Source organism: Lepidochelys kempii, chromosome 3, assembly GCF_965140285.1.
Source record: "Lepidochelys kempii isolate rLepKem1 chromosome 3, rLepKem1.hap1, whole genome shotgun sequence".
In the NCBI taxonomy this organism is placed as follows: domain Eukaryota; kingdom Metazoa; phylum Chordata; order Testudines; family Cheloniidae; genus Lepidochelys; species Lepidochelys kempii.
This window is the reverse complement of record NC_136382.1, coordinates 12,621,832-12,649,803: the sequence shown is the minus strand read 5'-3', so window position 1 is coordinate 12,649,803 and position 27,972 is coordinate 12,621,832. Positions and strand designations below refer to the sequence as shown.

Sequence of the window (27,972 nt, the reverse complement as noted above, 5' to 3'; positions counted from 1 at the left end):
CCGGCCGGCGGCTCCATCCCGGGCACCCCAGGTCCGTGGCTGCCGCTGCCGCGCTCCAGGATCGCGGGGAGCTGCCGCTGCTGGAGGCCCGGTGAGTCTGCAGCGACCCCGACCGCGGGCTGGGGACGCGGGGCGCGGGCAGCAGCGCCTCCCAGTCCGGGGGCTCCGTGGGCCCCCAGAGCGGGCATCCCCTGCACAGAAATAGATGGGCACCCCCGTGAGACCCCCCAGAGATGGGTACCCCCCCGAAAATGATGGCACCCCCCCGATGAGCACCCCTGCACAGAAATGAATGGGTACCCCCCATGCATTCCTCCCTCGAGATGGGCACCCCCGGACAGAAATAGATGGCACCCCCTGTGTGCCCCCCCCCGAGATGAGCACCTCCCCCACAGAAATAGATGGCACCCCCCATTTGCCCCCCTGAGAGGGGCACCCCCTGCACAGAAATAGATGGGCACCCCCCATGCATCCCCCTGAAATGAGCACCTCCCCCACAGAAATAGATGGTACCCCCCATTTGCACCCCTGAGGTGGGCACCGCCTGCAGAGAGATAGATGGGCAGCCATTGTGTGTCCCCCCCCAGAGATGGGCACACTCAGAGTGGCACACCGACAACACCACTGTCTGCCCCCTCTCAATTAGCGCCCAGCTATGAGCACCGGGTCTACACCAGCATAGATAGATAGCATTGTGCTCCCTCCCACACAGCTGAGTGCCTAGATTGAACACCCCCTGCACTCCCAAAGGATAGATTGGTACCTTGGTGCGTCCCAGAGATGGACATCTCAGCAGCTGGGCACCTTTTGCCCAACCACAGAGATAGCTCTGCCTGTACTACGTTCCACATGGGGTCGATCCTGGTGGTATGAAAGGAAGGATGGCCGCCCAGTTTTTAGGGCATAAGCCTGGGAGGCTTTCAGATCCCTGGGCCAAAACCAGCGGGCCCTTGCTCAAGCAAAACTTTTGGTTAACAACTGAGTAAGGACCTGAGGATTTGGCCCACTATTAGTACATCAGCTGGGCATATTTCTGATCTGCTTTTCTCAGGATGCACTGTTTTGTTTGTGTCTTTTCTGGGTTGTGTTGTTTTACATCACATACAGTTGCAAGGTGTATATTAGCTGTGGGCCTGATTCAAAGCTCACTGAAGTCGAACAATGTGAGTCTTGCTATTGATTCCAGTGACTTTTGGATCAGGTCCTTTGTTGCTTGTATATTCTACTAGTATTTGAAAAACAAGAACCCTGCACTTAAGGGAAAGTGAGCCCAAATTTGCTTTTTCCTTTGGCCACTTTCTCTGCCTTTATACTTTATAATTTAAACTTCTGTAACCAGGACTTAACAGTGGTTTGAAAGTGGGTGTAGAGGGGTCTATCAGCAACTTGGCTCAATTTTTTCCCCTGGGCCTGTGTCCTCTGCCCTTCCCATTATCTTAAGCACTGCTTAAAATCTCATGGCCAAATTCTGTTCTTGGTCACACTTGACTCCTGTGTGACTGAGAACAGTAACTCCTTCATAACTATCTTCATAAATGATCTGGAGGATGGTGTGGATTGCACTCTCAGCAAATTTGCGGATGATACTAAACTGGGAGGAGTGGTAGATACGCTGGAGGGCAGGGATAGGATACAGAGGGACCTAGACAAATTGGAGGATTGGGCCAAAAGAAATCTGATGAGGTTCAATAAGGATAAGTGCAGGGTCCTGCACTTAGGACGGAAGAACCCAATGCACAGCTACAGACTGGGGACCGAATGGCTAGGCAGCAGTTCTGCGGAAAAGGACCTAGGGGTGACAGTGGACGAGAAGCTGGATATGAGTCAGCAGTGTGCCCTTGTTGCCAAGAAGGCCAATGGCATTTTGGGATGTATAAGTAGGGGCATAGCGAGCAGATCGAGGGACGTGATCGTCCCCCTCTATTCGACATTGGTGAGGCCTCATCTGGAGTACTGTGTCCAGTTTTGGGCCCCACACTACAAGAAGGATGTGGATAAATTGGAGAGAGTCCAGCGAAGGGCAACAAGAATGATTAGGGGTCTGGAACACATGACTTATGAGGAGAGACTGAGGGAACTGGGATTGTTTAGTCTGCAGAAGAGAAGAATGAGGGGGGATTTGATAGCTGCTTTCAACTACCTGAGAGGTGTTTCCAGAGAGGATGGTTCTAGACTATTCTCAGTGGTAGAAGAGGACAGGACAAGGAGTAATGGTCTCAAGTTGCAGTGGGGGAGGTTTAGATTGGATATTAGGAAAAACTTTTTCACTCGGAGGGTGGTGAAACACTGGAATGCGTTACCTAGGGAGGTGGTAGAATCTCCTTCCTTAGAAGTTTTTAAGGTCAGGCTTGACAAAGCCCTGGCTGGGATGATTTAATTGGGGATTGGTCCTGCTTTGAGCAGGGGGTTGGACTAGATGACCTCCTGAGGTCCCTTCCAACCCTGATATTCTATGATTCTATGATTCCTTTGGGGCTCACTCCAGTGGGACTGAAGGTGAAATCTCAGCCCCTTGTGTATTAATTTTTACACACATATACTCAGTTGCATGTAGTATACAAACATGCTGTAGTGTACCTGATACGTGAACTAAAAGGTCTCTGCCATCTTTGATTTCTCTGATTTTATGAGTGGTTCATCATTGATTTCATTCTGCAGACCACTTCCTTCTGCCACCTGGCATTGAGTATGTTTTGTCCAGAGAGGGTTCCAGAGACCACTTTAGTTAGGCTCACTCAAGAGAAGTAACTTGAGGGTAGAAAACTTGAATGAACTCTGCAGTGAAAACAAACCACAGTTTGAGAGCCACAGCTTGCACGTCTTCTACCTTGACTGATTAAGATTTAACATGTATTTGAGTTACATGGCCCTCTGACACACCCTCCTGCACTCTCCGCTTCTCAAAGGCCCACAGCTGTGATTTGTAATGCTGATCTAATGGATAGTCAGCAGGAGACTTAAGCTCTATTCCTGTCTCTGCCACCATCTCATAAAGTAACTTGGGCAGCTCACTTAACCTCTCCGTGCCTTAGTTTCCCCATCTGTAAATGGAGGCAGTAACCCTCACCCACCTTTGTGAAGTACTTTGCTGAAAAAGAGCTCTAGGCACACAAAGTATCATTAGTCATGACAACATGGTTGCTGGGTTTGTAAAAAAGGCCGCTTACCAGTACTGTACAATTATAAAAAAACACAATACCAGGTAAATGTGGTGTTGGTAGCTCTGTAGCTAGTACTGCTTGTTTTCTGTGTACTCCCCTCTCCATTTCTAACAAGGCTGCCTGCCTAGAGGGCAGCTGCTGTTCAGTGAATCATGTTACAGACATGGCACACGTGCTGTGCCTTCCCATGGAGACATCACTCCAGTTCCTTCTTGTTTGATTGTTTCCCTAAATCGAATATAAAAAAAAATCATTCAGGCTGAAAGTATATGGTTACCTCTTTGTATATGGGAGAGAAACATAACAGTGGATTATATAAACAGGTTGTACGCCTGCTTTATCATTAAGGGACAGTGTGAATTTATCCAGATGTTGTCTAACAATTCCTAGAAACACAGAGAAAAATCAAGCCAAACCACAAAAACATTCTTTATTTACTCCTGTTTGCTGCTAAGGGTGTTTCCCACCCTTGCCATATGGTTGCAAGAATGTTCAGACTCTAAAAATACCCTGTGCATCATTTATTATTATTTAATATTTCCACTGAAACTGTGCCCAATGGCTTTGATCGGGATCAGGGCCCCTTTGCGTTAGGTGCTGGGCAGGCACAGATAAATGGACCCTGTCTCAAAGAGTTTACAGTCTGATTGCAACATTGTGCAGCAAGTGAACTGAACAAATAACAGAGGGGAGAAGATGAGGGAGGATGAGGGTAACAATGAGATCATAAAAAGAAAAGGAGTACTTGTGGCACCTTAGAGACTAAAATGTGAGATCATGTGGTTGCACAAGCAGCTATGTTCGTGCACAGCTTGATGTTTCTGAATAATTTACAAGGTTTAGCTATAGCTGTGTCAGGAACCCTCTCCCTGCAACCTTTACTAGCCCTTGAATTATAGTATTCATAATTGCTCAATAAATTCTCCAAGAGTTACAAGTTTCCTTGAAGAGTTTCTAAGCCAGGGCTTCTTCGCCTGTGGCTGTGACTCTGGGGGAGGGGGGGTGTCGCAAACAGGTGTCAAGGGGTTGTCATCACTTTGTCCTTTTCATATTGCTAAATGGGAAAGGGCTCCTTGCTAGATTGGAGGAGAGTGGGGGATGGAGGTACTAGTATGTAAATGAGACCTGATGTGGAAAAGATCCACAGCTCTAGGCAATTAGGGTAGGACTGAGAACCTCGCACTGCTTGGGCTGCCAATTTTGGTTGGACATATTCCTGGAGGTTTCATCACATCACGTAATCTTTAATTAAAAATTAATCTTTAATTCCGGCTAATAATTTGTGTAAATTTTTTTCTAACGACTGTGGCACCAGAATTCATAGCCTTAAAAGTTTTTCTGTGCATTTGTGGTGACGACATGTTTATAGCAAAATTAAATCAGTCCAGCAGGACGTGCTGTGGGAGATCTTCTTGGCAACTGCCCTGTTGCTTTTCACAATGGGCTCACAGGTTTATTTTGTTTGTTTGGCATGCTGCAGATGGTCACCTGATCACAAAAATCCCACTCAGAATTTAAATGTCATGCTGTTGGGAGCACAGTTCATGCAGTGCAGGACACTTGTAACCCCCCACTGGTCTGGGTAGCAGATCTAAGAGCACTTTCTTAGCTCTCATCAAATGACCTCTCTAAGGGCCTGATTTGTCAAACTTGTGTGAGTGGGCCTTGCTCACATGAGTCATCTCCACAAAGTCAGTTGATCTACCTGTGTGAGGAAGGGTTTGCTGTACTGATTCCTGATTCTGCATCTACAATAGCAAACCTATACCCCCCCAGGAGCATAGCACCCTCTACCCCATACGTGGGTATTGGTCCTGTACTGATTCAGGAAAAGGGTTACCTGCTCAACAGGCCTTCAGGCTACAGTGAGGAAATGGACAGATGGAGGGTATCCAAAGAGTCGGGAACTGCCTTCTAAAATGTTCTTCTAACTCCCAGGTCCAGGAGGGTAGTTCCTAGCTGTGGTTGCTCTGAAGCATCTCTGTGACTTTTCACGCTCGTAGTTACCGATTCCCGTGATTCAGCTCCACCATAGCAACTGTTAATGATGCTGAGCCTGTGCTCTAATTTTGCTCCCACCCGGTGTAATGTATATCCATAGCTGACCTTGGCCTACTTCATTTCCACAGTATGCCCAGCCCAACCCCTGGCAGATGCTGAAGGTGCATGGCATTGTCCAGGGGCTAAGGGCGGTGGTGATGACCTCTTACAAACTACTTTGCAGGCTATACATGTGCATCGGCGCTGAAATGCAGCCACCTCTGGAGTACGTAGTAACACTGCACAATGATTTGGGACAGGAGGTTGTCATAAATATAAAGGGAAGGGTAAACCCCTTTGAAATCCCTCCTGGCCAGGGGAAAGCTCCTCTCACCTGTAAAGGGTTAAGAAGCTAAAGGTAACCTCGCTGGCACCTGACCAAAAGGACCAATGAGGAGACAAGATACTTTCAAAAGCTGGGAGGAGGGAGAGAAACAAAGGGTCTGTGTCTGTCTGTATGCTGCTCTTGCCAGGGACAGAACAGGAATGGAGTCTTAGAACTTTTAGTAAGTAATCTAGCTAGGTATGTGTTAGATTATGATTTCTTTAAATGGCTGAGAAAAGAATTGTGCTGAATAGAATAACTATTTCTGTCTGTGTATCTTTTTTGTAACTTAAGGTTTTGCCTAGAGGGGTTCTCTATGCTTTGAATCTAATTACCCTGTAAGGTATCTACCATCCTGATTTTACAGGGGGGATTTCTTTATTTCTATTTACTTCTATTTTTTATTAAAAGTCTTCTTGTAAAAAACTGAATGCTTTTTCATTGTTCTCAGATCCAAGGGTTTGGGTCTGTGGTCACCTATGCAAATTGGTGAGGCTTTTTATCCAACATTTCCCAGGAAAGGGGGGGTGCAAGTGTTGGGAGGATTGTTCATTGTTCTTAAGATCCAAGGGTCTGGGTCTGTAGTCACCTAGGCAAATTGGTGAGGCTTTTTACCAAACCTTGTCCAGGAAGTGGGGTGCAAGGTTTTGGGAAGTATTTTGGGGGGAAGGACGCGTCCAAACAGCTCTTTCCCAGTAACCAGTATTAGTTTGGTGGTGGTAGCGGCCAGTCCAAGGATAACGGGTGTAATATTTTGTACCTTGGGGAAGTTTTGACCTAAGCTGGTAAAGATAAGCTTAGGAGGTTTTTCATGCAGGTCCCCACATCTGTACCCTAGAGTTCAGAGTGGGGGAGGAACCTTGACAGAGGTGAAGAAGGATCCTATATCCAAAGAAACTGCAATTTGGGAAGGCAGACAGTGACTTTATTTGGAATTTGGTTAGGACTGCGCCCCCTACTGTACATATGAGTGATAGCATCTTGCGACAGAAAGATTCTGGCCAAAATTTTCAATTTGAGATGCCTAAAGTGAGACACCTAAATCCATAGCCTGCATTTCAGAGATACTGAGCAAGTTAGGAGTTGCTCTGGGAACTCTGTGCCTCTGCAAGTCAGGCCACGTATTTAGATGCCTAACTTAAGGTATCCAGGGTTAAAACTGTGTGACATAGTGACTTTCCCCAGGGCACAGAGGGCAGAGTCAGCAGCCAGGGCTAGACCTCAGTTCCTGGCTCACAGCTACAAGTGAGTTCAATCTACTTATCTGCTCTTGTCCCCCAGGCACCAAAAAAAAACCCATGAAGAATTCTCCAGCACAGTGGTTCTCAACCTTTCTTTTCACGGACCACTTGAAAATTGCTGAGGGTCTCGGCAGACCACTTAATGATCTTTCCAGATGTTGTTTGTACCATTAGCTAACTATTGTAACACACTTTGGATAAAAGCGCTATATAAAAAAAACCCTTAATAATAATTAAAAGTTTTTTTGTTGTACAAATAAAAACACACAACTCATATTTTAATATCAGTACCTTACCTTTCTAATTCTGTGGATGTGCCCTTCTCCCCTGCTGCAGCAGCTCCCGAGGTGGGGCTGGGAAGGAGGGGGGATCTCTCCCCCATCACAAGGCAGAGGCTGGGAAGAAAGGCCATCTCTCCCTGGCAGCTGCAGCCCTGGAGCTGAGGAAAGTCGCCTTTTTCTCTGGCCGCCACAGCCCTGCACGTCCCAAATTCCCCCCACCCTCTCTTCTCACCCCACTGCCCCTCCCACCTACCCCCATTCCTCCCAAGGCCTTGGGTCTTCTCCAGGGTCCAAGCACCTAATTAGTGGAGCTGTGCCTGCACGGGCTCCACTAATTAGGTGGGTGGCCCTTCATTCTCTCATGTGCGGCTGCCCAGGTACACACCTTAGAGGGAACTATCCACAGACCACCTGAATGGAGCTCGCAGACCACTGATGGACCGCGGACCACAGTTTGAGACCCTCTGCTCCGGCACATCTCATCTTGGCTGGACTTTGCAAACTGCCTTTCCCTGTCTTGGATCTCCAGGATCATTGATGTTTTGTCTGGCGATGCCCTGGCATATTTTTGTCATAACTCGCCCTCATCCAAGGCCCTCGTGCTCTGTTCATTGTACAAGATTCACAACTCTCTCACTGGCTGGAGACAACACAACTGACAGACCATGCAGTGTTGAGAAGTACTATGGCTCAGCACACCTGAGCCTGCCTCCAGGCCAGAAAACAGCGAGACCTGGCATTCCGGTGACTCTCTTAGGATTTAAATGGTGATGCCAGCTCTTGTCATTTTTGATGGCTAATCTCTGTAAATTGCGAGATGCCAATTCTCGGATTAATACATATGGGGACAAATCCTGCCTTCAGCTCCCTGTATTCAGCTCCCTTTGGAGCTGTACGTGTGTATGTCTGAAGGTGGAATTAGACCCATTTTCTTTTTTTGTAACCCTCCACAGACTTGCTCCCGTCTTTTCTCTTGCACCTTCTCTCTTTCCATCACTTCCTGCGCCCTCCACCACCTCCTCACTTCACACACTCTCATCGCTGTTGGTGCAAGAGCCTTCTCCCCTGCAGCTCTGCCCTTTGCAATCTTCTCCCTGTATTGTTCTGTCTCACTGAGCTATGGTTTCAGGGTTTAGACACTTCCACCTCGTGCCCTATGTACTCTTTGAGTTCACAGCCCAGGGGCTGAACACAGAACAGCAGCCAGGCCTCCTAAGCAGCAAATCTAAGCAGATGCAAAGGACGTGGGAGTTGCCATAAGATTCTGTAGTGCCCATCCCAGTTCCACACACCTCAGGCTTATTGTTTGTGCTACAGATGCTCTAGCCAGAGAGATTAGAAAGTCAGATTTGAGGAACTTTGCCCCTAGTTAAAATACCTTTTCTTTTGAAACTGCCAGGCCAAAATGTTCCAACGTAGGTGCCTAAATCCATCATTTAGGACCCTAAGTAAAAGCAGCCTGAGCACCTTGTTGACTTTGATAGGATTTGTGGGGCCAGCAAACTCTGGAAACTTAACTACTTTAATATAGGTGCCCAGCAGCCCCCACATTAGAGCATTTTGGCCCAAGTGAGTTTTAGGGCTTATGAAATGTGCCTATTTACGTCCTTCCCTTCTCATCTGAGAGACCCAGCAGTCGAGGTGGTTGCCAGCTAGTGGAAACCAGATTGGAGCCACCAACTCACTATGGAGCACTAAGTAACTAGCAGGTAGGAATAGCTTTTGGTTTCTGCCTAGTCTGGGTTTGAAGGTGTGACCTAGAAGGAAAAGGTTCCACAGTCCAATTCTAATGTCCTGACCCATTCAGTCCCCCACTTGGGTGAGTGCTTTGAATGTATCCTTTGACTGATAGAAATCAGATGGCGTTTGGGTGAAATCCTGGCCCCATTGAAATCAATGGCAAAACTCCCACTGACTTCAGTGGGTCCCAGATTGCCCCTTTGTGTAGAAATAAAACATACCTATTTAATATATGATGTAGTAACAGCACGATGAGCACCTTCTGTCCAAGGATTTCAAAGCGCAAACACAAGGATGTACCAGTAAAGCCGGTAGGTATTATTAGCCCCATTTTATAGATTCACAAACCGAGACACGGAGCAGTTAAGAAACATATTCCCAGTTGTGTCCTCTAATGTTGGTGCTTTGATTTTTGGATGCCCAGCGTGAGACGCCTGGGATCTGATTTTACAGCAGTTCCTGTCTGTTAGAGGTGTGGGTGCTCAGCATGTCTGACAACTGGAGCCTAGATGATCAAAAAATCACTGGATCCTTTACTGCTACCTATTAGACCTTGGGTGAAATTCATCCCTGGTGTAAATTCATTGAATCTGCCCTCTTATATGTTACTACGTGGACAGTGCAAGCACAGAAACTGATTCTGAGCTCTGCTACGTGAGTGTAAATCCAGACTTATTCAAGTGAAGTCTGGAATTGCACAAGCGTAGCTGAGATCAGAATCTGTCCTTTAGTTATCTGAATGCACAGCGCTTGCCATCTTCAAGCTGTAGCAGTTGGCAGGAAATGTGAAGATGGCAGGTTTACGTACCACAGGAAAAGGAAGTGAAGACTGAGAGTGCAGGGAGCTACTAACAACAAGTATGTTATGTTCTCTCAGTTTCGCAGCCAAGGGCAGTAGTAATTCCCAGTGGTCACACAGGTTGGGGCTGGGAAATATTTACAGTCGTGCTAGGATGCTCATTTCAAAGTAAGTTCCATTTTTTTTCTCCTCTGCTATTTGCTTCTAGACCAAGTTACTTCTACGATTGTAGAGGAGTGAGTTTGTTCTAAGGTGATTTGACTGGGGAGTGCAAATGGGCAATGGGCCTGAGCAGAAATGCAGAGCAGTGAGTGGAAAGACTCCTGGTTCAGTGGACTCTGGATCAAGTCCACTGTGAGTGCATCTCTCACTACATCCTTTCAAACTCAGCTCAGTAGCTACCCAAAGACATGATCATCTGGTGGCTTTTTGGTGGGAGGTGATGGGAGGTGGTGCTCTCAGTCTAGTTCCTAGTGGGTGCCTTTCAGGTGAGATGCAGGAGGGCTCCTCACTTGAGAAAGCCCCCCCATTGTCTGGGAGTGTCTAGCCCAAGGAACTGACAGCAAGTCTCCCCCAACTGGTTTTCACTGCTGAGAAGGAGCAGTTTCTTTCTGATAACTGTCACAGAGAAGCCAAAGACAGCCAGCACCTTGAACTGCAACCGGAAGCCAGAGCAGAGATTCAGTCACCAGAGCTATGTGCTCCTAGGGAATGTCTACACTGCAGTGTAAGCCCAGGGTTAGTGGGACTGGAGTCAGCTAGCCTGTGTTAGGGAACCCTGGGCTTGAGCATCTACATTGCATTTAAACCCTTAGTTAAGTTTTTGCTCAAACCTTGGGCTCTGGCGTCTGCACTGGAAGACCTGAGTCAAAGTAACCATATCCCAGAGACCATAGTGTTCCTCCCTCCCGTGTTGCCGCTCTAGACCATGGTGCACTGTGGGGAAACTTAACTGCCTTCCCTACACGTTACAAGTTTGCTCTCCTTTGCAAATTCATGAGGCTCTCTGATAGTGTGCTTGCAGATCGGTGGTCAGAAGAGAATGGGTTAACTCCGACCTGAGCCGTTGACCTTTGCCAATGGGTGGTGGCTTCCGTTTTCAATAGAGTGGATTGCAGATTGTTGGGATAGAAAGGACTAAGGAAGTTGTCCCATGGAATTGTGGGATACTTGCAGATGACTCCTGGGACCTGAGTCAAGCACGGCTGTGGCTACACTGCAAAGCAGTAGGGATCGGACCCTGTTTCCCAGCTTGACTTGAGCTCGGACCCTCCAGCCCTGCAGGGTCTCAGGACTAGGTAAACTCAATTGCAGTGTGGACATAAGGGGGTTGAGCCTTGAGCTTGGGCTCAAGCATGGGTTTACATTGCAGTGTCGACATACCCCTTGTGACCTGCCTCATTCAGCCATTAAGCAGCTGCGTTCAGCATCCGCTCATGTCCTAGGGGAACTATCAGGTTCATCTCAATTCAAGAACATTATGCTTATTGAGCCTGGAAATGACAGCCATGTGTGTGGCTGTTGTGTGGCCCACAGTAGAGAGGAATAGTCACAACTTCTGGCCTGCTACAGATAGTAGAAATGAAAGGAAGCAGTGGCCCCCACTGCTATCTGGGCAGCCATGGCTCCAACAGGGAGGGAGGCCATTAGCCATCACGACGACTGGTAAACATAACCCTTCAACTACTGGCCTGCCCATTCTTCTACACACTGCCACCAAGCACTAGGCATATCTTGTGCAGGTTTGATCACTTCCTCTCAGCTCCCAGTCTCAGCCGGGTAGTGGGAAGGTAATGAGCCAGCAGAACCTAGCTTTAATTCAAAGGAGACATAGAGCTGAGTGTCAGCTAATAAATCTGTGCCCCAAAATGATTTGCCGTCCCCCTTAGTGGCTTTACATACACATTGAACAGGAGGGATGACAAGACGGAAGGCAGAGTTTCTTTGAGGAGAAGGAATTCTGGAGCTAGTCAGGGAGAAAACTTTTATGACAAATTCCTAAGTTGTTTTGTGTGTAGGCTTCAAAATGGGCCCACTTTGCATTTTTAACAAACTTTTGGCAACATATTTGTGAATTGAAATTGTTACCAAAACTTTACATTTGCCAAAAAACCTTGTTTTGTAAATGAAAAGTTTCCATAATGATGTTTGATAAAGATGCCCAAGAAAAATGCTTCAAAAATTTTTGCAAACAATTTAGCTAACATCGATAGTTTTTGCAAAAATATTTTGATTTTTAAAAATGGCCCTTTTTTAACTAAAAAAACTTTGTACTTCAAAAAATGTCAACAATCTCTAATGATTTTGCTGAAGGGCCACCCCATCCGTCCTCCCAAAAGCCTGCAGGCAAGTCAACGAAACCTTGTAGCCCATGGCACTGGAACCTTGCCATAAGTGGCAAGCGTGCTTTTAGCACTGCATAAATGGTAATAGTAATGACCTGGACGGTTGCTAGGAGGAGATCATTCACCATTGCTATTGTCACGTTATAGAGAATCACGGTCTTTCTTAAACAAGAGACATTTATTAAAGAAAACATCCCCAAGTGCAGAAACAAACAGACTTCTATGCAGCTACAGTTCCAGCTTTGTCACTCTTCTTTACCAGGTATCACACAAAGACATCTAGTGACTGACTGGATAACATACTGCAAGTAAACATATCAGATCAGTACAATCTCTGTCTCTCAGTTCTGAGGCCAAAGTGATGGGGAAATAGAGAATTGTCACATAGCATCAGATTTTCCTCATTCAAACCTCTCCACTAGACTTAGACCAAAAGTAAAGGTCTGGAAATGGTTTGGGTTTGCTAACTCTTTTAAACCTGTTTTGTGGCATTAATAAAAGGAAAAAGAATCATTCTCCTTGAATTTGCACATTTTTACTGGGCTTGTAATGACACAACTTGGCTGTGGTCCCCTCAGTCTTTCCCTTTTCTCAGATCCCAAACAAATGACACTTGGTTGCTGTTGTTTGGGAACAGCCAAAATAATTGAATCCTCCAGAGAGCGGGGTGAGGACAGATTCTGAAATAGATGCCCTACAAATGAATGCAGCTTTCAGCTGAGGCTATACCCCCGCGAAAGGGAGAGAATAGAAGCTCTGTGAAAGGGAAACAGGCAGTGCTGACCGTGGATTTCTTTTCTCTGTAACATTAATTGCTTGTTGCTTTGTTCACCACATGACTGCTGGAAATTGCCAACTGGTTCCTGCTCACTAGCGTCATGGGCTCTGTTTAAAATAAGCCATGTAGGAGATTCTTAACTTAGGGTTGTTTATCCAGGTTTCAAGTGTGTTTCTTGTGATTTTTTTTTTTTTAATATCAGGATATTATTGTTAAAATGTCTAGCCGGGGTCTATCCCTTTAAACATTAGCGCTTTCCAGACCGTTAGCTACATGATTGCTTGGAGTGTCAGTCTCTGTCTATCATTAGCTAAGTGTTTGCAGGTACACTTGAAGCCAATGGGAGCTTGAGAGCTCAGCACTTTTGAAAAGCAGGCCCTATGTAGATTCTGGATGGCCTACACTTTGACACACACCGTACTAATTGTAGCCAGTACTAGTCTAGTACAGACGCTGGCTGGCTGGTTACTACCAAAAGGTGCAGAGACCTCTCTGAATGTCCTCTGTGACTTGCAGTGCCAAGGGGCTCTAACAGGTGTTACCAGGGAGCCAGGGTTGTATAGTACCAGCACGGCCTGATCTGCTCTCAACCCCTCTGCACGGTCTCCCCCAGCCTTTGAGCAGAATGGGCAAGGAGCCCTGCATAGGCTGAACCAGGCTTCAGGACCACACAATCATGTTGCTTTGGCGGTGTATTAGTGCCCTGTTTGCAGGAGAAGGGCCATCACACCTGTGTCTGTCTAATCCATCTGCCTAGCTAGATTTGTACATTGCGCCCACCAGCGTAGTAACCGATCAGCTACGTGCTAGCCACAGTCTGGATCCTCTTATGTCAATGCCACAGCGTTCAGGTGAGCTTTGGTTAACTTAAACTCCAACCAAAGCCCCAGTGCCATCCTCTGACACCAGTGAAAGCAGCTGCAGTGATCACTCCGGGGCCACCCAGGAGGTTTGGGCCCCAAGACCTTCAGATAAACAGGTTTGTTTTGTGTAGAGCCGGGTCTGCAGGCTCCAAAGGGTTAACAAGGGCCTTAGGTCTTGTCACTCAAGCCAGCGATACCCATTCCATCCTCCCTGTTCTGGTATGACCTGTGCTCACCGGCAGCCTGGCGATTACCACCCAGTTTTTCCGTGGTAGGGCTGAATTCCTGGCTGCTGTTTGCTTAAAGGGGAGATGGGGAAGGGTTCGCATGGTGCTTTGGTTACACACCATCTCCCTTGGGATGGGCTAGTGGGCATCCCCCAAGCAATGATTCCACAGAAGAGAGGCAGATGATACGCTGAAAGGTGAGTACCAAGTGCCTGCACATGGAAGCTCCAGCTGTCGCAGGAAGTTGCTACACAACTTCCTCTCCGTGCGGCTTGGCCCTCAGTGATCTGTGTGCTGTGCCTGCCTCTCTCCCCATGACCACAAAGGCCAGCTGATGTGCTCGAGCACCCAGTGCCCGGGTTTAAACATCAGGGGCCTGGTGCAGGACATTCCCAGCAGGTGACCCTCGCCCCTGGACCTTGGTGGGGACAATCGATGCTGGATTGTGATCTTGGAGAGTGCCAGTGGGATGGAAATCCAATCTGGGGCTTGACCGGCCCTCACCTTGCTATAATTCAGAGTCATCTGAGCCCTGAGGCGGTGGTGCGGGGAGGAGCGTGTTTGGCTGCTCCCTGCGTGTGGGAATGGAGGGCATTGAGGGAGGCTGAAATGCTTCAACTGAGTTTTCAGCATCAAAGCTCAATAATAATTAAAAAGGGATGTAGCAGGTCAGGGACTGGGAGCCCAGTGGGGAGTGCAAGGTCAGGCTGCATAACCAGCTGGTGTGCCCAGTCCAGCACAGGGTCAGCGTAATGCAAACCCCATGGACTGTTCGATTGTCAGCTGGAGACACCAGACAATGGGATCTCTACATTACAATAGAGACCATCTGCTCTCTGAGATGTGTGGACGTGTTTTCCTTCCAGAGCGTTATTTTTATTATTATTTGTATTGGAGTAGCCCTAAACGGGGAGTACAAGGAACCAATGACACACTATGCCGGGAGCAGCCGATATCCCATAAATCCCACGCAGAAAACCTCCGCCACATTTGTGATATTACAGGCTTTATTGTGCCCTTACCGCACAGCCCCGCTTTGGGGTCCGCGCAGAGCTGCACACCCCAGTGTGACCTGTGGGAGGGATTACTCTTGAAGGAGGCAAGTGGGAAGGTGATTGCTGCTTTGGCCTTGAGGTGCAGCACACACTCACTGCAGTGCGTGGTCTGATGTGCTGGGTGGCCCAATGAGGGCAGCAAGGCCCTGCGGTAGCCCTTGCCCATTGGAGGGGCAAGGGCTACTGCAGGAGTTAGAATCATAGAATCATAGAATCTCAGGGTTGGAAGGGACCCCAGAAGGTCATCTAGTCCAACCCCCTGCTCGAAGCAGGACCAATTCCCAGTTAAATCATCCCAGCCAGGGCTTTGTCAAGTCTGACCTTAAAAACCTCTAAGGAAGGAGATTCTACCACCTCCCTAGGTAACGCATTCCAGTGTTTCACCACCCTCCTAGTGAAAGTTTTCATAGTTTCACCACCCTCATAGTTAGTCTTGTACAGTCCCAGCACTGCCGTGGTGAAACTCCCCCCCGCCCCCCGTGTGGAGGGCCAGCGCGAGGCTGAGGCATCCTTAACTCCCACGTCAAGCTCTATTTCGGAGGCTTAAGTGGTGCCTAGGCCTTTTGCTGCCCCTGCACAGGAGGGAGTGTCAGGCTCGTGACCGCCGTGCAAGGAGAGGCAGCTTCTTTGCACTCTCCCTCAACCCGGGGCCCGAGACAGCCTTGCTGTAGTGGGAGTTTTGCAGGACCTAATGTGAGGCGACTGGACCAGATCCTGGCAGGTGCTGAGCTGAACGTCAGTGGGAATTGTGGGTGCCCAGCAGCTTCTAGGATCAGGCCCTTTATGTGTATCCAAGGCACCAGGAGACAAAATACTCTGAGTGAGTTCTGCTTAGCATTGTAAACCCACTCCCCCGCTAGCCTCTGGCCCCTCCTTCCCCATGATGCTTTGCTTCTCCTCGCTGTTTGCTAGCCATGATAGCTCCGTGCCAGGTAGTGCTAGCCGGGTGCTGCAGCTTCCTGTGGGAGAGAAGCACAGGTCTGGCTCCAATCTCTGCACCTTCCCTGATGCAGCTGAGCTCGGGTCAATCATCCTTGGGGATAGGAGGGAAGGTTAAAGCTAAATAGGGAAGGGAGCTGAATAGAGAGAGCTAGATCCTCCAGTCTATTAGAGCTTCTTTGTGCCCTTCTGGTAGACGGAGCTACTGGAGGGTTTTCATTCTGCAGGGGGATCCTCCGGTGGCAGCCACTGAACTGGCCCTTCCTGGCGGCTGACACAGGGGGCATGGCTGGAGAAAAAGGGCTGTGGCTGGTGCATCCTTATGCCATGACGATCTGCGGCTGCCAGGACAGCAGCATGGGCAGCCAGCGTAAAACGGAGCAGTCCTGAAGCTGCTCCTTCTTCTGGCAGGGAATGGCCCAGCACTCACATAACTCCAGGATTGGGGGACAGGGAGGGGGAATGGGACCCAAATGTGGCTTAAAACCCTTTTGCGCTGCCCTTCCTGAGCTGCACCAAATGCTGCTCTGCCACAGGCCGGGATCTGGGCCACAATGTTCACAGGAGAACCGGCGCAACAGCGGGTGACGACAGGAGCACTGCACAACACAGTTGTCGTGGCTTCAGTTTACAGAAGGACTCTCCCATGTGAACCCTTCTGAGCCGTCCTAAACCAATTCTTTCAGTACTGTGCCAAGGCCACAGCCCTTACTGAGGACACTGTCTGAAAGGGCTTTCACACTTCAGGGTTGTTGTTTTTTTGCCAGTGCCCTGTTTAAAACCAAAAGAACTTTGTAAATTTCCCCTCCTGAAGTGACCGATGGGGACTGAGTCAGACTCAGCAGACAAGTTCCCCCAGACAAGTTCCCCCATTGCCAAAGACGGGAAATGACAGCCCCACGAGGTGTTGTTTTCAGAAAGCAAAAGAACCGGGTGCTCTGCCAGAAACTCTTTTGCAATCTTAACAGTGCCTGCTGAAAGCAGGAAGTTCCACCCAAATCTCTGTTTACGGACTGATTGGGTTGTTGGAGGAAGTGGGGAATGCCGGGTCACTGCAAAATCAGGCTCAGAACCTTCATTTCTGGCTCTTCTAGGACTTCTTAGTTCAGGGGCGTTGGCTTCAAATGTGAATCTCCTCCTGTGGTGGTTGCCATCTCCCGGCCTTCTCTCCCTTTGTATTTGAGTGATGTAGCTTTGGGAGGATCTGTGGAGCCATTAGTTAACATGCCTTTCCATACCAGATCATACAGTGGGTCCACCAAGCCCTATATCCCATCTCGGGCAATAGCCAGTGTCTGTTGCTTCAGAGGAAGGAGGAAATCGTTCAGGGGTGGGCAAACTTTTTGGCCCGAGGGCCACATCTGGGTATGGAAATTGTATGTGGGGCCATGAATGTTAATGAAATTGGGGGTTGGGGTGTGGAAGGGCTCCAGCTGGGGGTGTGGGCTCTGTGGTGGGTCCAGAAATGAGAAGTTCAGTGTGCAGGAAGGTGGTCTAGGCTGGGGCAGGGGGTAGGAGTGCGGGGGTGGGGGGAGGGCAAGGGCTTCAGCTGGGGGTGCAGGCTCTGGGGTGCGGCTGGGGATGAAGGTTTGGGGTGCAGGAGGATGCTCTGGGCTGGGACCAAGGGGTTCAGATAGCAGGAGGGGGATCAGGGCTGGGGCAGGGGGTTGGGGCGTGGGAGGAGGTCAGGGGTGCAGGCTCCAGGCGGCGCTTACCTCAAGCAACTCCCAGAAGCAGGACGCTGCCCCATCCGCAGGCACCACCTCTGCAGCTCCCATTGGCTGTGGTTCCCAGCCAATGGGAGCTGCGGGGGTGGCACTTGGGATGGGGGCGGCATGTGGAGCCTTTGGCTGCCTCTACGTGTAGGAGCCAGAGGGGGACATGGTGCTGCTTCCAGGAGCCACGTGGAGCAGGGCAAGCCCCCAACTCTGCTCCCCAACTGGAGCGCCAAAGTGGGGCAAACCCCAGACCCTGCTCCTCGGTCTGAAGGGCTGGTTGCAGTCCCTGGGCCATAGTTTGCCCACCCCTGAAATAATTCATGCCCCCAAACCAAACTCTCCTCTGTGTTTACTTACATATGAACCGTCTCCACGACGGTGGTTGTTCAGTGCATGTCAAGAGATAGGCACTGACCCTGCAGACATAGATGCACACGTTTCTCTTTACATATCTGAGGAACAGGAATTCTATAATGAGGTCAGTGGAAGTACTCAGATGCATAAAGTACAAGCATAGATAGGTGTTTGCAGGATTGGGTCCATAGCTTGTCATTATTGTTTGTATTACATTAGTGTCTACAGGCAACAGTGGTACCCAGAGTTTTAATAATAAATGCTAAACTAAAAGAGTTTTGGAAAGGAAATTAGCCCTTAGGCTTCAGGGTTTCAGCCAAGTTCTAAGGGATTAAGATGAGACCTTCATGGGGACAGGTTACCCTACATCTGCCTACTGTGGGGTTTTTACACCTTCCTTTGAGGCATCTGGTGCTGACCACTGTCAGAGACAGGAGAGTGGATTAGTAGAACCATGGGTCTGATCCAGTCTGGCAATGCATGTGTTCCTTGAGGCCCCCATTTAGGAATGAGGATGTCCCTGCGCTAGACACTGTACAGACCTATAGCAAAGAGATGGTCCCTGCCCCAGAGAGCTTAGGGGCTGTCTACACTGTAATAAAAACCCTGTGGCTCAGAGCCTGGGTCAATAAACTTGGGCTCAGGCTCTGGGGCTAAAAATTGCAGGGTAGAGATCGGGGCTGGGGCTGCAGCCTGGTCTCTGAGATCCCGCAAGGCAGGAGGGCGTCAGAGCCCAACCTCCAGCCCGAGCCTGAAGCCCAAATGGCTGCACTGCCGTTTTTAGCCCCACAGTCTGAGCCCTGCGAGCTCGAGTCATCTGATCTGGACCGGTCGCAGCCACGCTACAGGTCCTTTGTTGTAATGTAGACATGCCCTTAGAGCCTAAGAATAAAATGGGGGATGAGCGGTGGACACAACAAACCGATGGGAAAATCATCTCGTTGTTACCGGAGAGCTGATTGTAAGCTCTTTGTGGGCAAGGACCGTCTCTCTGTTATGGGTTTGCACAGCATTTATGGCAATGCACTTAGTAAGATCATTCTGAGTATACCAGAGAGCGGTCAGAGCATGTCAGCTGCCTGGCCATAGCTGAGGGCATCATAGGCATTGCCGCAAAGGGGAGTTCTAAGGAAAGTGGCGTTGCGGGTTTTCACAGGGAGATTTTCCCAGGCCGTATAGCCCTCCTCCTCCAGACCGCAGGGAAAAGGCTGAGGGCTAAGACTGTGCCTTCTAGGTGCGGCTCTGCAATGGGAATTGTGTGGAGCTGCATCACCTCCCAGGGAGCCTCAGGCGGCCTTGCATTTTAGGGAAGTCCGCTGTGCTGCTGCCCACCTTGCAGGAGGAGTGGGCCTGTTCCACCACCCCTTGGGAGGTTGCTACCTGTGCAGCCCTCCGTGGTGGGGGATGGTACTGCTTGGGTTGCTGCAGACCCCACGATTTCATGCTGCAGGTTTCCATCTGCTGCAGAAATGTGTCTGGAGTTCCCAGGCCTTGCGAATGATGGGGGAGCTCTGACCCTCTCACAACCACACACCACCCCAGTGCCTCGGAGCGGTGGCTGTTTCTAGGGGCCAGGAAGGCCAGCCCACTGGGGCTTGTGAGGGTCAGGTTATATGTAAGAACATAAGAACGGCCATACTGGGTCAGACCAATGGTTCATCTAGCCCAGTAGCCTATCTTGTGGCAGTAGTGAATGCCAGATGCTTCAGAGGAAATTAACAGAACAGGGCAATTATCGAGTGATCAATCCCCTCTTGTCCAGCTTCTGGCAGTCAGAGGTTTAGGGACACCCAGACCATGGGGTTGTGTCCCTGACCTTTTTGGCTAATAGCCATTGATGGACCTATCCTCCATGAACTTATCTAGTTCTTTTTTGAACCAGTTATACTTTTGGCCTTCACAACATCCCCTGGCAAGGAGTTCCACAGGTTCACTGTGCGTTGTGTGAAGAAATACTTCCTTATGTTTGTTTTAAACTTGCTGCCTATTCATTTCATTGGGTGACCTTTGGTTCTTTTGTTTTGTGATGGAATAAATAACACTTCCCTGTTCACTTTTTCCACACCACTCATGATTTTACAGACCTCTCTCATATCCCCCCTTACTCATCTATTTTCTAAGGTGAACAGTTCCACTCTTTTTAATATGGAAGTTGTTCATATGTAAACATTTTTGTTGCCCTTCTCTGTACTTTTTCCAATTCTAATATATCTTATTGAGATGGGGAGGCAAAAACTGCACACAGTATTCAAGATGTAGGTGTACTATGGATTTAGATAGTGGCAATATGATATTTTCTGTCTTATTATCTATCCCTTTCCTAATGATTCCCAACATTCTGTTTGCTTTTTTGACTGCTGTTGCACACTGAATGGATGTTTTCAGAGAACTAGCCACAGTGACTCCAAGATCTTTTTTGAGTGGTATTAGCTAATTTATATGTACAGTTGGGATTATGTTTTCTAATGTGAATTACTTGCACTTATCAACATTGAATCTGATCTGCCATTTTGTTCCCCAGTAGGGATGTAAAATGTTAAATGGTTAATCAGTAAGCATCAGTCTTACCGGCTAACGCGCCTTAACTGTTAACCTCTGGGCCCGACCCTGTGCCAGCCGGCCCCAATGTCCCTGCACCGGCCAGAGCAGCCCCAGCTGTGCCTGCCCCAGCCAAAATGGCCCCGGCCCCAGCTGCGCCAACCTGCCGGCCCTTTAATCAGTTAACCGTTTATGCAAAATAGTTTTTAATAGTTTAAAAGGTTAACTTTTTAAACGATATTTACATCCCTATTCTCTAGTCACCCAGTTTTGTGAGATCCCTTTGTAACTCTTTGCAGTCAGCTTTGGATTTAACTATCTTTACAGATCCTTGGAAGAACTCTGCTATTTATCTCTCTCCATTGTGAAAACTGACCATTTATTCGTATCCTTTATTTCCTATCTTTTAACCAGTTAGTGACCCATGAGAGGACCTTCCCTCTCATCCCTGACTGCTTAGTTAGCTTAAAGGCTTTTGATGAGGGACCTTATCATAGGCTTTCTGCAAGTCCAAGTACATGTCTCCCCAAGCCTGACTGACTGGATCTTATAACAATGGGAGCCACATGGCTGTGTTTCAAGGCAGGTCCTAGAAAGAGGAGACGGGATTGGCAAGGCTAAGCACTCCCTGCATCAGATCACCTCTCTTGAAAACAACATCTCTTTGGCGGCTCCTTGGTACAGAGCTTCCCTTGGCCTGCAGCTGCTTAACTGCTGCCAGTGAAGGGAGAAGGCTGGAATGTCAACTGAAACAGCAGCTTGCTCAGTAGTGGAGAGGGGTCTGGCCCCTCCGGCGGAGCCCAGTGCTCCCCATCCAGGAGGAGGTGTGCATTTGGTTCAGAAGTTAAGTGGCTCAGCCTGCATTGCTAACTTATTATTACAGCAGCTGCTGCGCACTAAGCCCGGGCTCTGACTCAATTTTGAGCCCACCCCCTCCTTCGGTCCACACCCAAATCAGTCTGACTCTGTCAGCAAGCACTCCAAACCCAGATCCTGCTAAGGGACGGCTCAGAGCCCGAGTCCCGCTGTGACTTGGGTCCAAGCCCTGTCATTTTGCAGTGTGGAGGCAGGTCAAGCCACAGAGCTGAGTCAGACGGTCTGTGAATGCAGGCTTCCACAGCCCCAGGCTTAGTGAGCTGTGTAGACACACCGCTAGAGGCCCCCCGCTAAGATTGGGACCTCCCGGCGTTGGGAACTCAAGCTCTGTTCACCTTTCGGGCTGTGCTTCGTGGTATCGCAGCGCCCACGGGGGAAATCCGTAGCACTTTGCAAGCTCAAAGCACAGTGCGGGCCCTTGCTTGCTGTTGTGCAGTGACTCTCCCCATAATTAGGGCAAACCCTCCCAGATCCAACCCCACCCAGAGCACCCCTCTGCCCTGAGCAGCTTGGCCTGGGGACGGGGAGAGCGCTGCTGCTCTCAGCACTGGCCACTAGAGGCTGCTGCGCCTCATTGGCTGCCTCTGTAACCCTGCCTCATGTTCCCTGGTTCCATTCCAGCTTTATCCTGCTGTTCACTGCTCCCATTTCTCTCCTAACTGCAGGGCGAGGGATTGGCTTTACCCGTCTGCAGACTCCCTTCTGCCGTGGGGAGCATGATGACGGCCATCCTCGAGCGTATCAGCACCTTGTCCGTCAGCGGGCAGCAGCTCCGCCGCCTCCCCAAACTCCTGGAGGAAGGCTTCCCCAAGATGCCCTGCACCGTCGAAGAATCCGATGTGCCCCAGCTCTTCCGGGAGCCATACATCCAGACGGGGTACCGCCCTACCGGCCAGGAGTGGCGCTATTACTTCTTCAGCCTGTTCCAGAAGCACAACGAGGTGGTCAACGTCTGGACTCACCTGCTGGCGGCCTTGGCTGTGTTGCTGAGGTTCAAGGCCTTTGCAGAAGCAGAGGAGCTGTCCTTGGACGTCTCATCCTTGCCTTTGTTCATCTTTGTGCTGTCCTCCCTCACCTACCTAACCTGCAGCCTCTTGGCCCACCTACTGCAATCCAAGTCGGAGCTGTCTCACTACACCTTCTACTTCATGGACTACGTCGGGGTCAGTGTCTACCAATACGGCAGCGCCCTGGCCCATTTCTACTACAGCTCGGACCAAGCCTGGTACAACAAGTTCTGGCTCTTCTTCCTTCCCGCGGCTGCCTTCTGCGGCTGGCTCTCTTGTGCTGGCTGCTGCTACGCCAAGTACCGGTACCGACGACCCTATCCCCTCATGAGGAAGATGTGTCAGGTGATCCCAGCAGGGCTGGCGTTCGTCTTGGACATCAGCCCTGTTGCACACCGTGTGGTCATGTGCCACCTGGGGGGCTGCGAGGAGCAGGCTGCCTGGTATCACACCTTCCAGATACTGTTCTTTCTAATCAGTGCTTATTTCTTCTCCTGTCCGGTCCCCGAGAAGTATTTCCCGGGCTCCTGTGATATAATTGGCCACGCCCATCAGATCTTCCACATGTTCTTGGCCCTTTGCACGCTCTCGCAGCTGGAGGCCATCTTCCTGGATTACAAGATCAGGCAGGAGATTTTCCTGAGTAGGCATGGACCCCTCTCCATCTACCTGTCCTGCGTCTCTTTCTTCGGCCTGGTGGCCTGTAGCTCCATCACTGCTCACTTCCTGCAGTGCAGGATCAAAGCGGGGCTGGCTAAAAGAGACTCCTGAGAGTCCATTGCGAAGACTAGTTAGACCCTGACTGGCTGGTGCCGATTTGGTGGAAACCAGCGGAGGATAATTTATAGAGACATAACAAATTGGTTTGTTTGCATAACAGGTTTTTCTAATTTATAACTGAGGGATGGGTCGCAGGCTGGAGTCGCTGTACAAGAGCCCTTCCGTCTAAAGCGTTTTTACTTGAGTGGCTGCCTCTTGCAATGCAGGGGTGTTTTTTAAGCCAGATTGGGGCACTTAACCAAGGATGCTTGGATTAGGCAGAGGTTTCTAGTTTGTTCCATGCTAGTAAATCTGCAGGGAATACTACATTGAATATCAGGAAAACCTTCCTAAGGGACATTAGACTGGAGAGCAGTCTCCTAGGGGAAAGCACATGGCTAGAGTCATTTAAGACTTTACAAAGCACAGGAGACTAAGCAGTGTGGATCAGTCCTGTACTGGCAGGGGGCATGGACAAGATGACCTACTAGGTCTTTTCCATCTCTGCTATATGTGGGCTTGATCCTGCTCCCATTTAAGTCAATAGCAAAATTTCAGCAGCAGCAGGATTGGGCCATATGAGTCTAAATTTTCAGGGTGTAGCTGTGGAGGTCTGGGTGGCACAGTGATATATAGCTTACAGCTGCACAAGCCCTTTATATATCTCCAAGTTAGATTCTAGTGACTCATGTTCTCTCAACTCTGCTCTCCTGAAATAAATTGTACCAGGTTCTTAGGATGACTTTGCCAAATCTTTGTTGTAGAGATGGGTCTGGACCAAAACTCTAGATTCATCGATCCCCAGACTTTGGGGATGTTCCAGACCAGATCAGAACTTTGTGCCTCGGGCCCATCTCTGCTTCACTATTTGACTCTGACCCAGGTTTTCTTCTAGGAGACACCTGACCCAGTGGTGATGTGAGCGAAATTCTCTCTTCTGTCACTGAGAGATTTTAGCATGGGTGTTTATAGAAATCCAGTACCAGGGCTGCTCATAAAAATTTAAAACAATGAGGTGGACTGTCTCAGGGGCTGGTAATGGGATATGGAGCCTTTCCCTAGTAGATCTTTAGAATCATAGACTATCAGGGTTGGATCAGACCTCAGGAGGTCATCTAGTCCAACCCCCTGCTCAAAGCAGGACCAATCCCCAATTTTTGCCCCAGATCCTTAAATGGCCCCCTCAAGGAGTGAACTCACAACCCTGGGTTTAGCAGGCCAATGCTCAAACCTCTGAGCTATCCCTCCTCCTCTGTTGTTGAATCCAGGCTGGGTCGGTAGTGATGCCAGTGACTGTTTGGTGGCCTGCATCAAACGCGTTTATGCTCGTAGTTGAGTTACTGGTGGAGTAAAGAGAACAAAGACCCTTCACTGTAGGGACAGTCCCCTTCTGGCCAGGAGAAGTGCTCTTTAATGGGCATTTTGGGGAAGCTGGAACTTGCTGTAGCCTGTGTTGTACTTATGAGGGTAAACAGAGGTCTTCAAGGTTGTGAGTCTGCCACCTTTCATCAAAGCGAAATAACATTAGAGATTAAAACTTAATAATTGGAGAAAAAACAGTGGAGGGGGAAGGGGGGAAGAAGCAAACTGTACCCTCATTCTCCCTTCGATGATCCTGCCTGATGTCCCCCAATGTCTATTGTATTCAGAGCAAAATTCTTCTTCCATTTGAACTGCAGATTTCTATTGAATGTTCGACTCTGACTGATGCCAGTGGTGTGGACGTACCATAAGGAACAATCCCACCCTGGCAGAGGAATGGACTGGCTGGTGTAATAGGCCTTTGCCTTCTGCTGCGAGAGCGAGCTGTCAGCAGAAGCCTTGCATATGGATCTAGGGCAGTGTGTAACCCTGACACTGTAGTGTAGCCCTCCTGTAATATGGAAATGAGGGTAGGAGACAGTTAAATATTTCATGCTGATGGTTGTGGGTCATTCCCTTCTACCATCCCAAATGAATTACAAAGGTTTGGGTTGCTTAGAACGAATTCGCCAATTGGATAAGTCCCTTCTGTCTACCTGAGTGGGAAGTAGGTGACTGGAGGCTATGAGCCAGATCCCCAGCTGGTGTGAATTGGAGTGACTGCACTGAAGTCAGTGGCACTTACATCAGCCGTCGAGGAGGCTCTGCCTAGGTACAGTCCTCACGGGCCTAACTTGTAAGCAGTTCTTGTCTTGTCCATTCTGTCCTCTCCCAGTGTTAAATCCCAGTTCCCTTGTGGTTGACTATACCACTGCACTACCCATGTGCCCTGTGCAATATCTCCACACCCGAACGGTCTGATCGTCACCAGGTGTAAATCCCTATTGACTTCAGTGGAGCTACACTGATTTACTCCAGCAGAGGATCTGGCCCATCAAATCCAAATGAAACTGGATTACTTGAGTGAGTTGAAACTGGCCTTGGAGGTGGGGCTGAGAGATGTGACCGAAACTCAGTCACTATAAGCTTGAGCTTTAGTGTTCGGTCTGGTTTGGGGGATTTTCTCTGAAACCTCTCTTTTGTGTGTGTTACAACTGCCAGAAGGGCTCTGCTTTGATGTTAGCAAACCCTTTTGCCGGGTGAAGGTGAGCCAGGGAGGGAAATGGTTCGCTGGTGGAGAGAAGGAGTAGACAATGGCAGCTGTGGATGCCTGGACTAAAACCAAGCCACTAATTTAGGTGCCTCTCTGTGGATAAGTGCCTACATCTGGGCAACCTAATCTGAAACTACTGGCCTTAATGACAAGTTAAATACATTTATGGAGGTGGCAGGGAGGGGATTGGCTCAAGGGATTGCTAATAGGATACAGAGGCTGTGAACTCTGCATTCCTGATTCAAATTCAGCCCAGGTTGGTAGCGATAAAAAGAGGTTTATATGAGAGAGCTGCTCAGGGGCCTGCGTAATTGTAAAATTGCTCTTGTCAGTTTTGGGGAAGAGTCCGTCAGAGCAGATTTTCTTCTTTCGCCTTATTTACACACTAAAGTTGAACCACTGTAACTGCATTGGGTTAAAACAGTACAAACCCTCTAGTGTGGATGCAATTATAGTGGTGTGAATGTGTTTCCGTGTAGGAATGGGAATAACGTATTCTGGTATAAAGCACCTTTGTACAATATAACTGCATCTACACTAGAAGTTGTACCAGTATAACTATAGCGGGGGGGAAAATCACATCCCTAACCTAAATACTTTGTTATGCTGGTACAAAATCTGTGTGTGGACCAAGCGTAGCTCCTCCAAAGGATGTGAACTAGGCTGTGTCCCAACAGAGGAGGATACACTAACCCATGCCATCTCAGCGCAAGTGTTTGCAAAGCACAGGGGACAAGAATGTGTATCGCTCTTAATGGAAGGATTAAGCCTGGTGCTTTCTGTGACACTATATCGCCACCTACTGGTGTCACAAATCAACTAATTTTTTCCTCCTGGGTTGTTTTTTTTGGTGTTCCCATGTTAACTCTCAGTCTGAGCAGTTACCCCCGCTCACCCCTGCAAATGTGACCAGTAACTGACCTCCTCGGGGAATGATGGAGCTGACTTTGCAGGGAAGTACTGACCAACGCTGCTTTTCAGATAACGTCCTAAGGACACAGGGTGCTTCATCAGCACTGGAGTTAGTGCCATCCCTGCCGTCCTTCTCCCAGTGAGTGAGCCAGTCTTGTCTGTTCTCAGACCAGACCACAAACCCTCCCTCTTCCCAAGTCGTCTCGTACTTGTGCCTTACACAGCTGGCTGGCGATTGCTCATGTGGACCTTTGTGTATGCACTCCTGGGCTGGCTGCAGGTCGCTGACAGTGCTACTCTAAACCCAATGAAGTCATCGAGAGTCTTGCCTTTGACTTCACTGAGGGTTGGTCCTAAGAGAACGTAAATGCCGTCATGTTCGGCTGTCAGCCTGTTACTCCTTCCACAGCTCCCGCACGGCCATTTGCAGCTGGTCTTCCTCCTGCTCCTAGAGTCCTTTGCGCCAGATCTGGGGCCTCCCACGAGAAGCTCAGCCAGCAGTGGCATCTGATGATGACCTGGTCGCAAGAGGTTGAGTACATCAACCTCGGTAGGTTGGCTACGGGAAACAGGGTCACAAACCTCCTTGTGGGACATGACCCTCAGATGGAGACCAAGGGCCAAGTCTTTAACAGGTGTGGATCAGTGTTTCCCATTGGAACTGTGCTGATTAACACCAGCTGAGGATCTGATCCAGTGTGTATTATGCTGCTCACTCGTCGGACTTGCTCATTGGGAATGTGCAGGTTAGAAGCAGCAGCTTTGCCATCTGTAGCCTCATGATTACACTTACTGGTTGATTTTTTACCAAGAGAGCTGTCTTGGTATTGAGGGTGAAGGCAGAGGGGGTCATTAACCATGAATTTACTTTGAGTGCTTCATGTAGCAGAACTGGGGTGCATGCTTCAGGCTACACATGTGCCTTGGTATTTACGTCTCCTGCTGGCTGGGTTTTAAAAGCATCGCTTCCTACTGAACAGGAGTAGTGAGTTTTGCATTTTTTTCTTTGGGAGTGTGGGAGAGGTGTAAGTATTATGCACAAACCCTCCCTCATTTGTCCCCCAACTTTGTATTGTTGAGACCACTGAAAACTTTGTATTGTATTGACAGCTGTTCAAAAGCCTCAGTAATAAAATCTATAAAAGCAAGACGAAGGGGTGCAACGTAAAATCTGTAACTCCACCAACAGGAGGGGGAATGTGATGGTCATGGCTGTAAGTTGTTCAGCAGAAAGTTTGGCCTTAAAAAGTTGATGACAATAAATAATAATAATGAATGTGCTTTACTTGTCTTTCATCTGTAGATCTCAAAGCACTTTTCACACCTCACAACAGGTAGGTATTATCTCCCTTGTACAGATGAAGCACAAAGTGGTTAACTGTGACTAGCTGGAGAGATTGTGACAATGTATCAGTGGCAGAGCTATGAATGCAGGGCCT

The 27,972-nt window shown here is 49.0% G+C and overlaps 1 protein-coding gene across 2 annotated transcripts; it reads left to right on the top strand.

Annotated features, from left to right (window-relative positions):
- PAQR8 (progestin and adipoQ receptor family member 8) lies at nucleotides 1-27,804 on the top strand. Of its 2 annotated transcripts, none has more exons than XM_073335699.2 (2): nucleotides 1-91; nucleotides 21,946-27,804. In XM_073335699.2, exon 2 carries the CDS (start codon nucleotides 21,997-21,999, stop codon nucleotides 23,056-23,058), a length of 1,062 nt encoding a protein of 353 aa, XP_073191800.2. In that variant the 5' UTR covers nucleotides 1-91; nucleotides 21,946-21,996; the 3' UTR covers nucleotides 23,059-27,804. The 2 variants fall into 2 exon arrangements, with proteins under 2 accessions (XP_073191800.2, XP_073191801.2); XM_073335700.2 differs by lacking the exon at nucleotides 1-91 and adding an exon at nucleotides 9,672-9,755.
- Nucleotides 27,805-27,972: the final 168 nt, after the last annotated feature.

Coding starts and splice junctions, on each gene's coding strand:
- PAQR8 (XM_073335699.2), top strand. CDS start 21,997: ATGATGACGGCCATCCTCGAGCGTATCAGCACCTTGTCCGTCAGCGGG.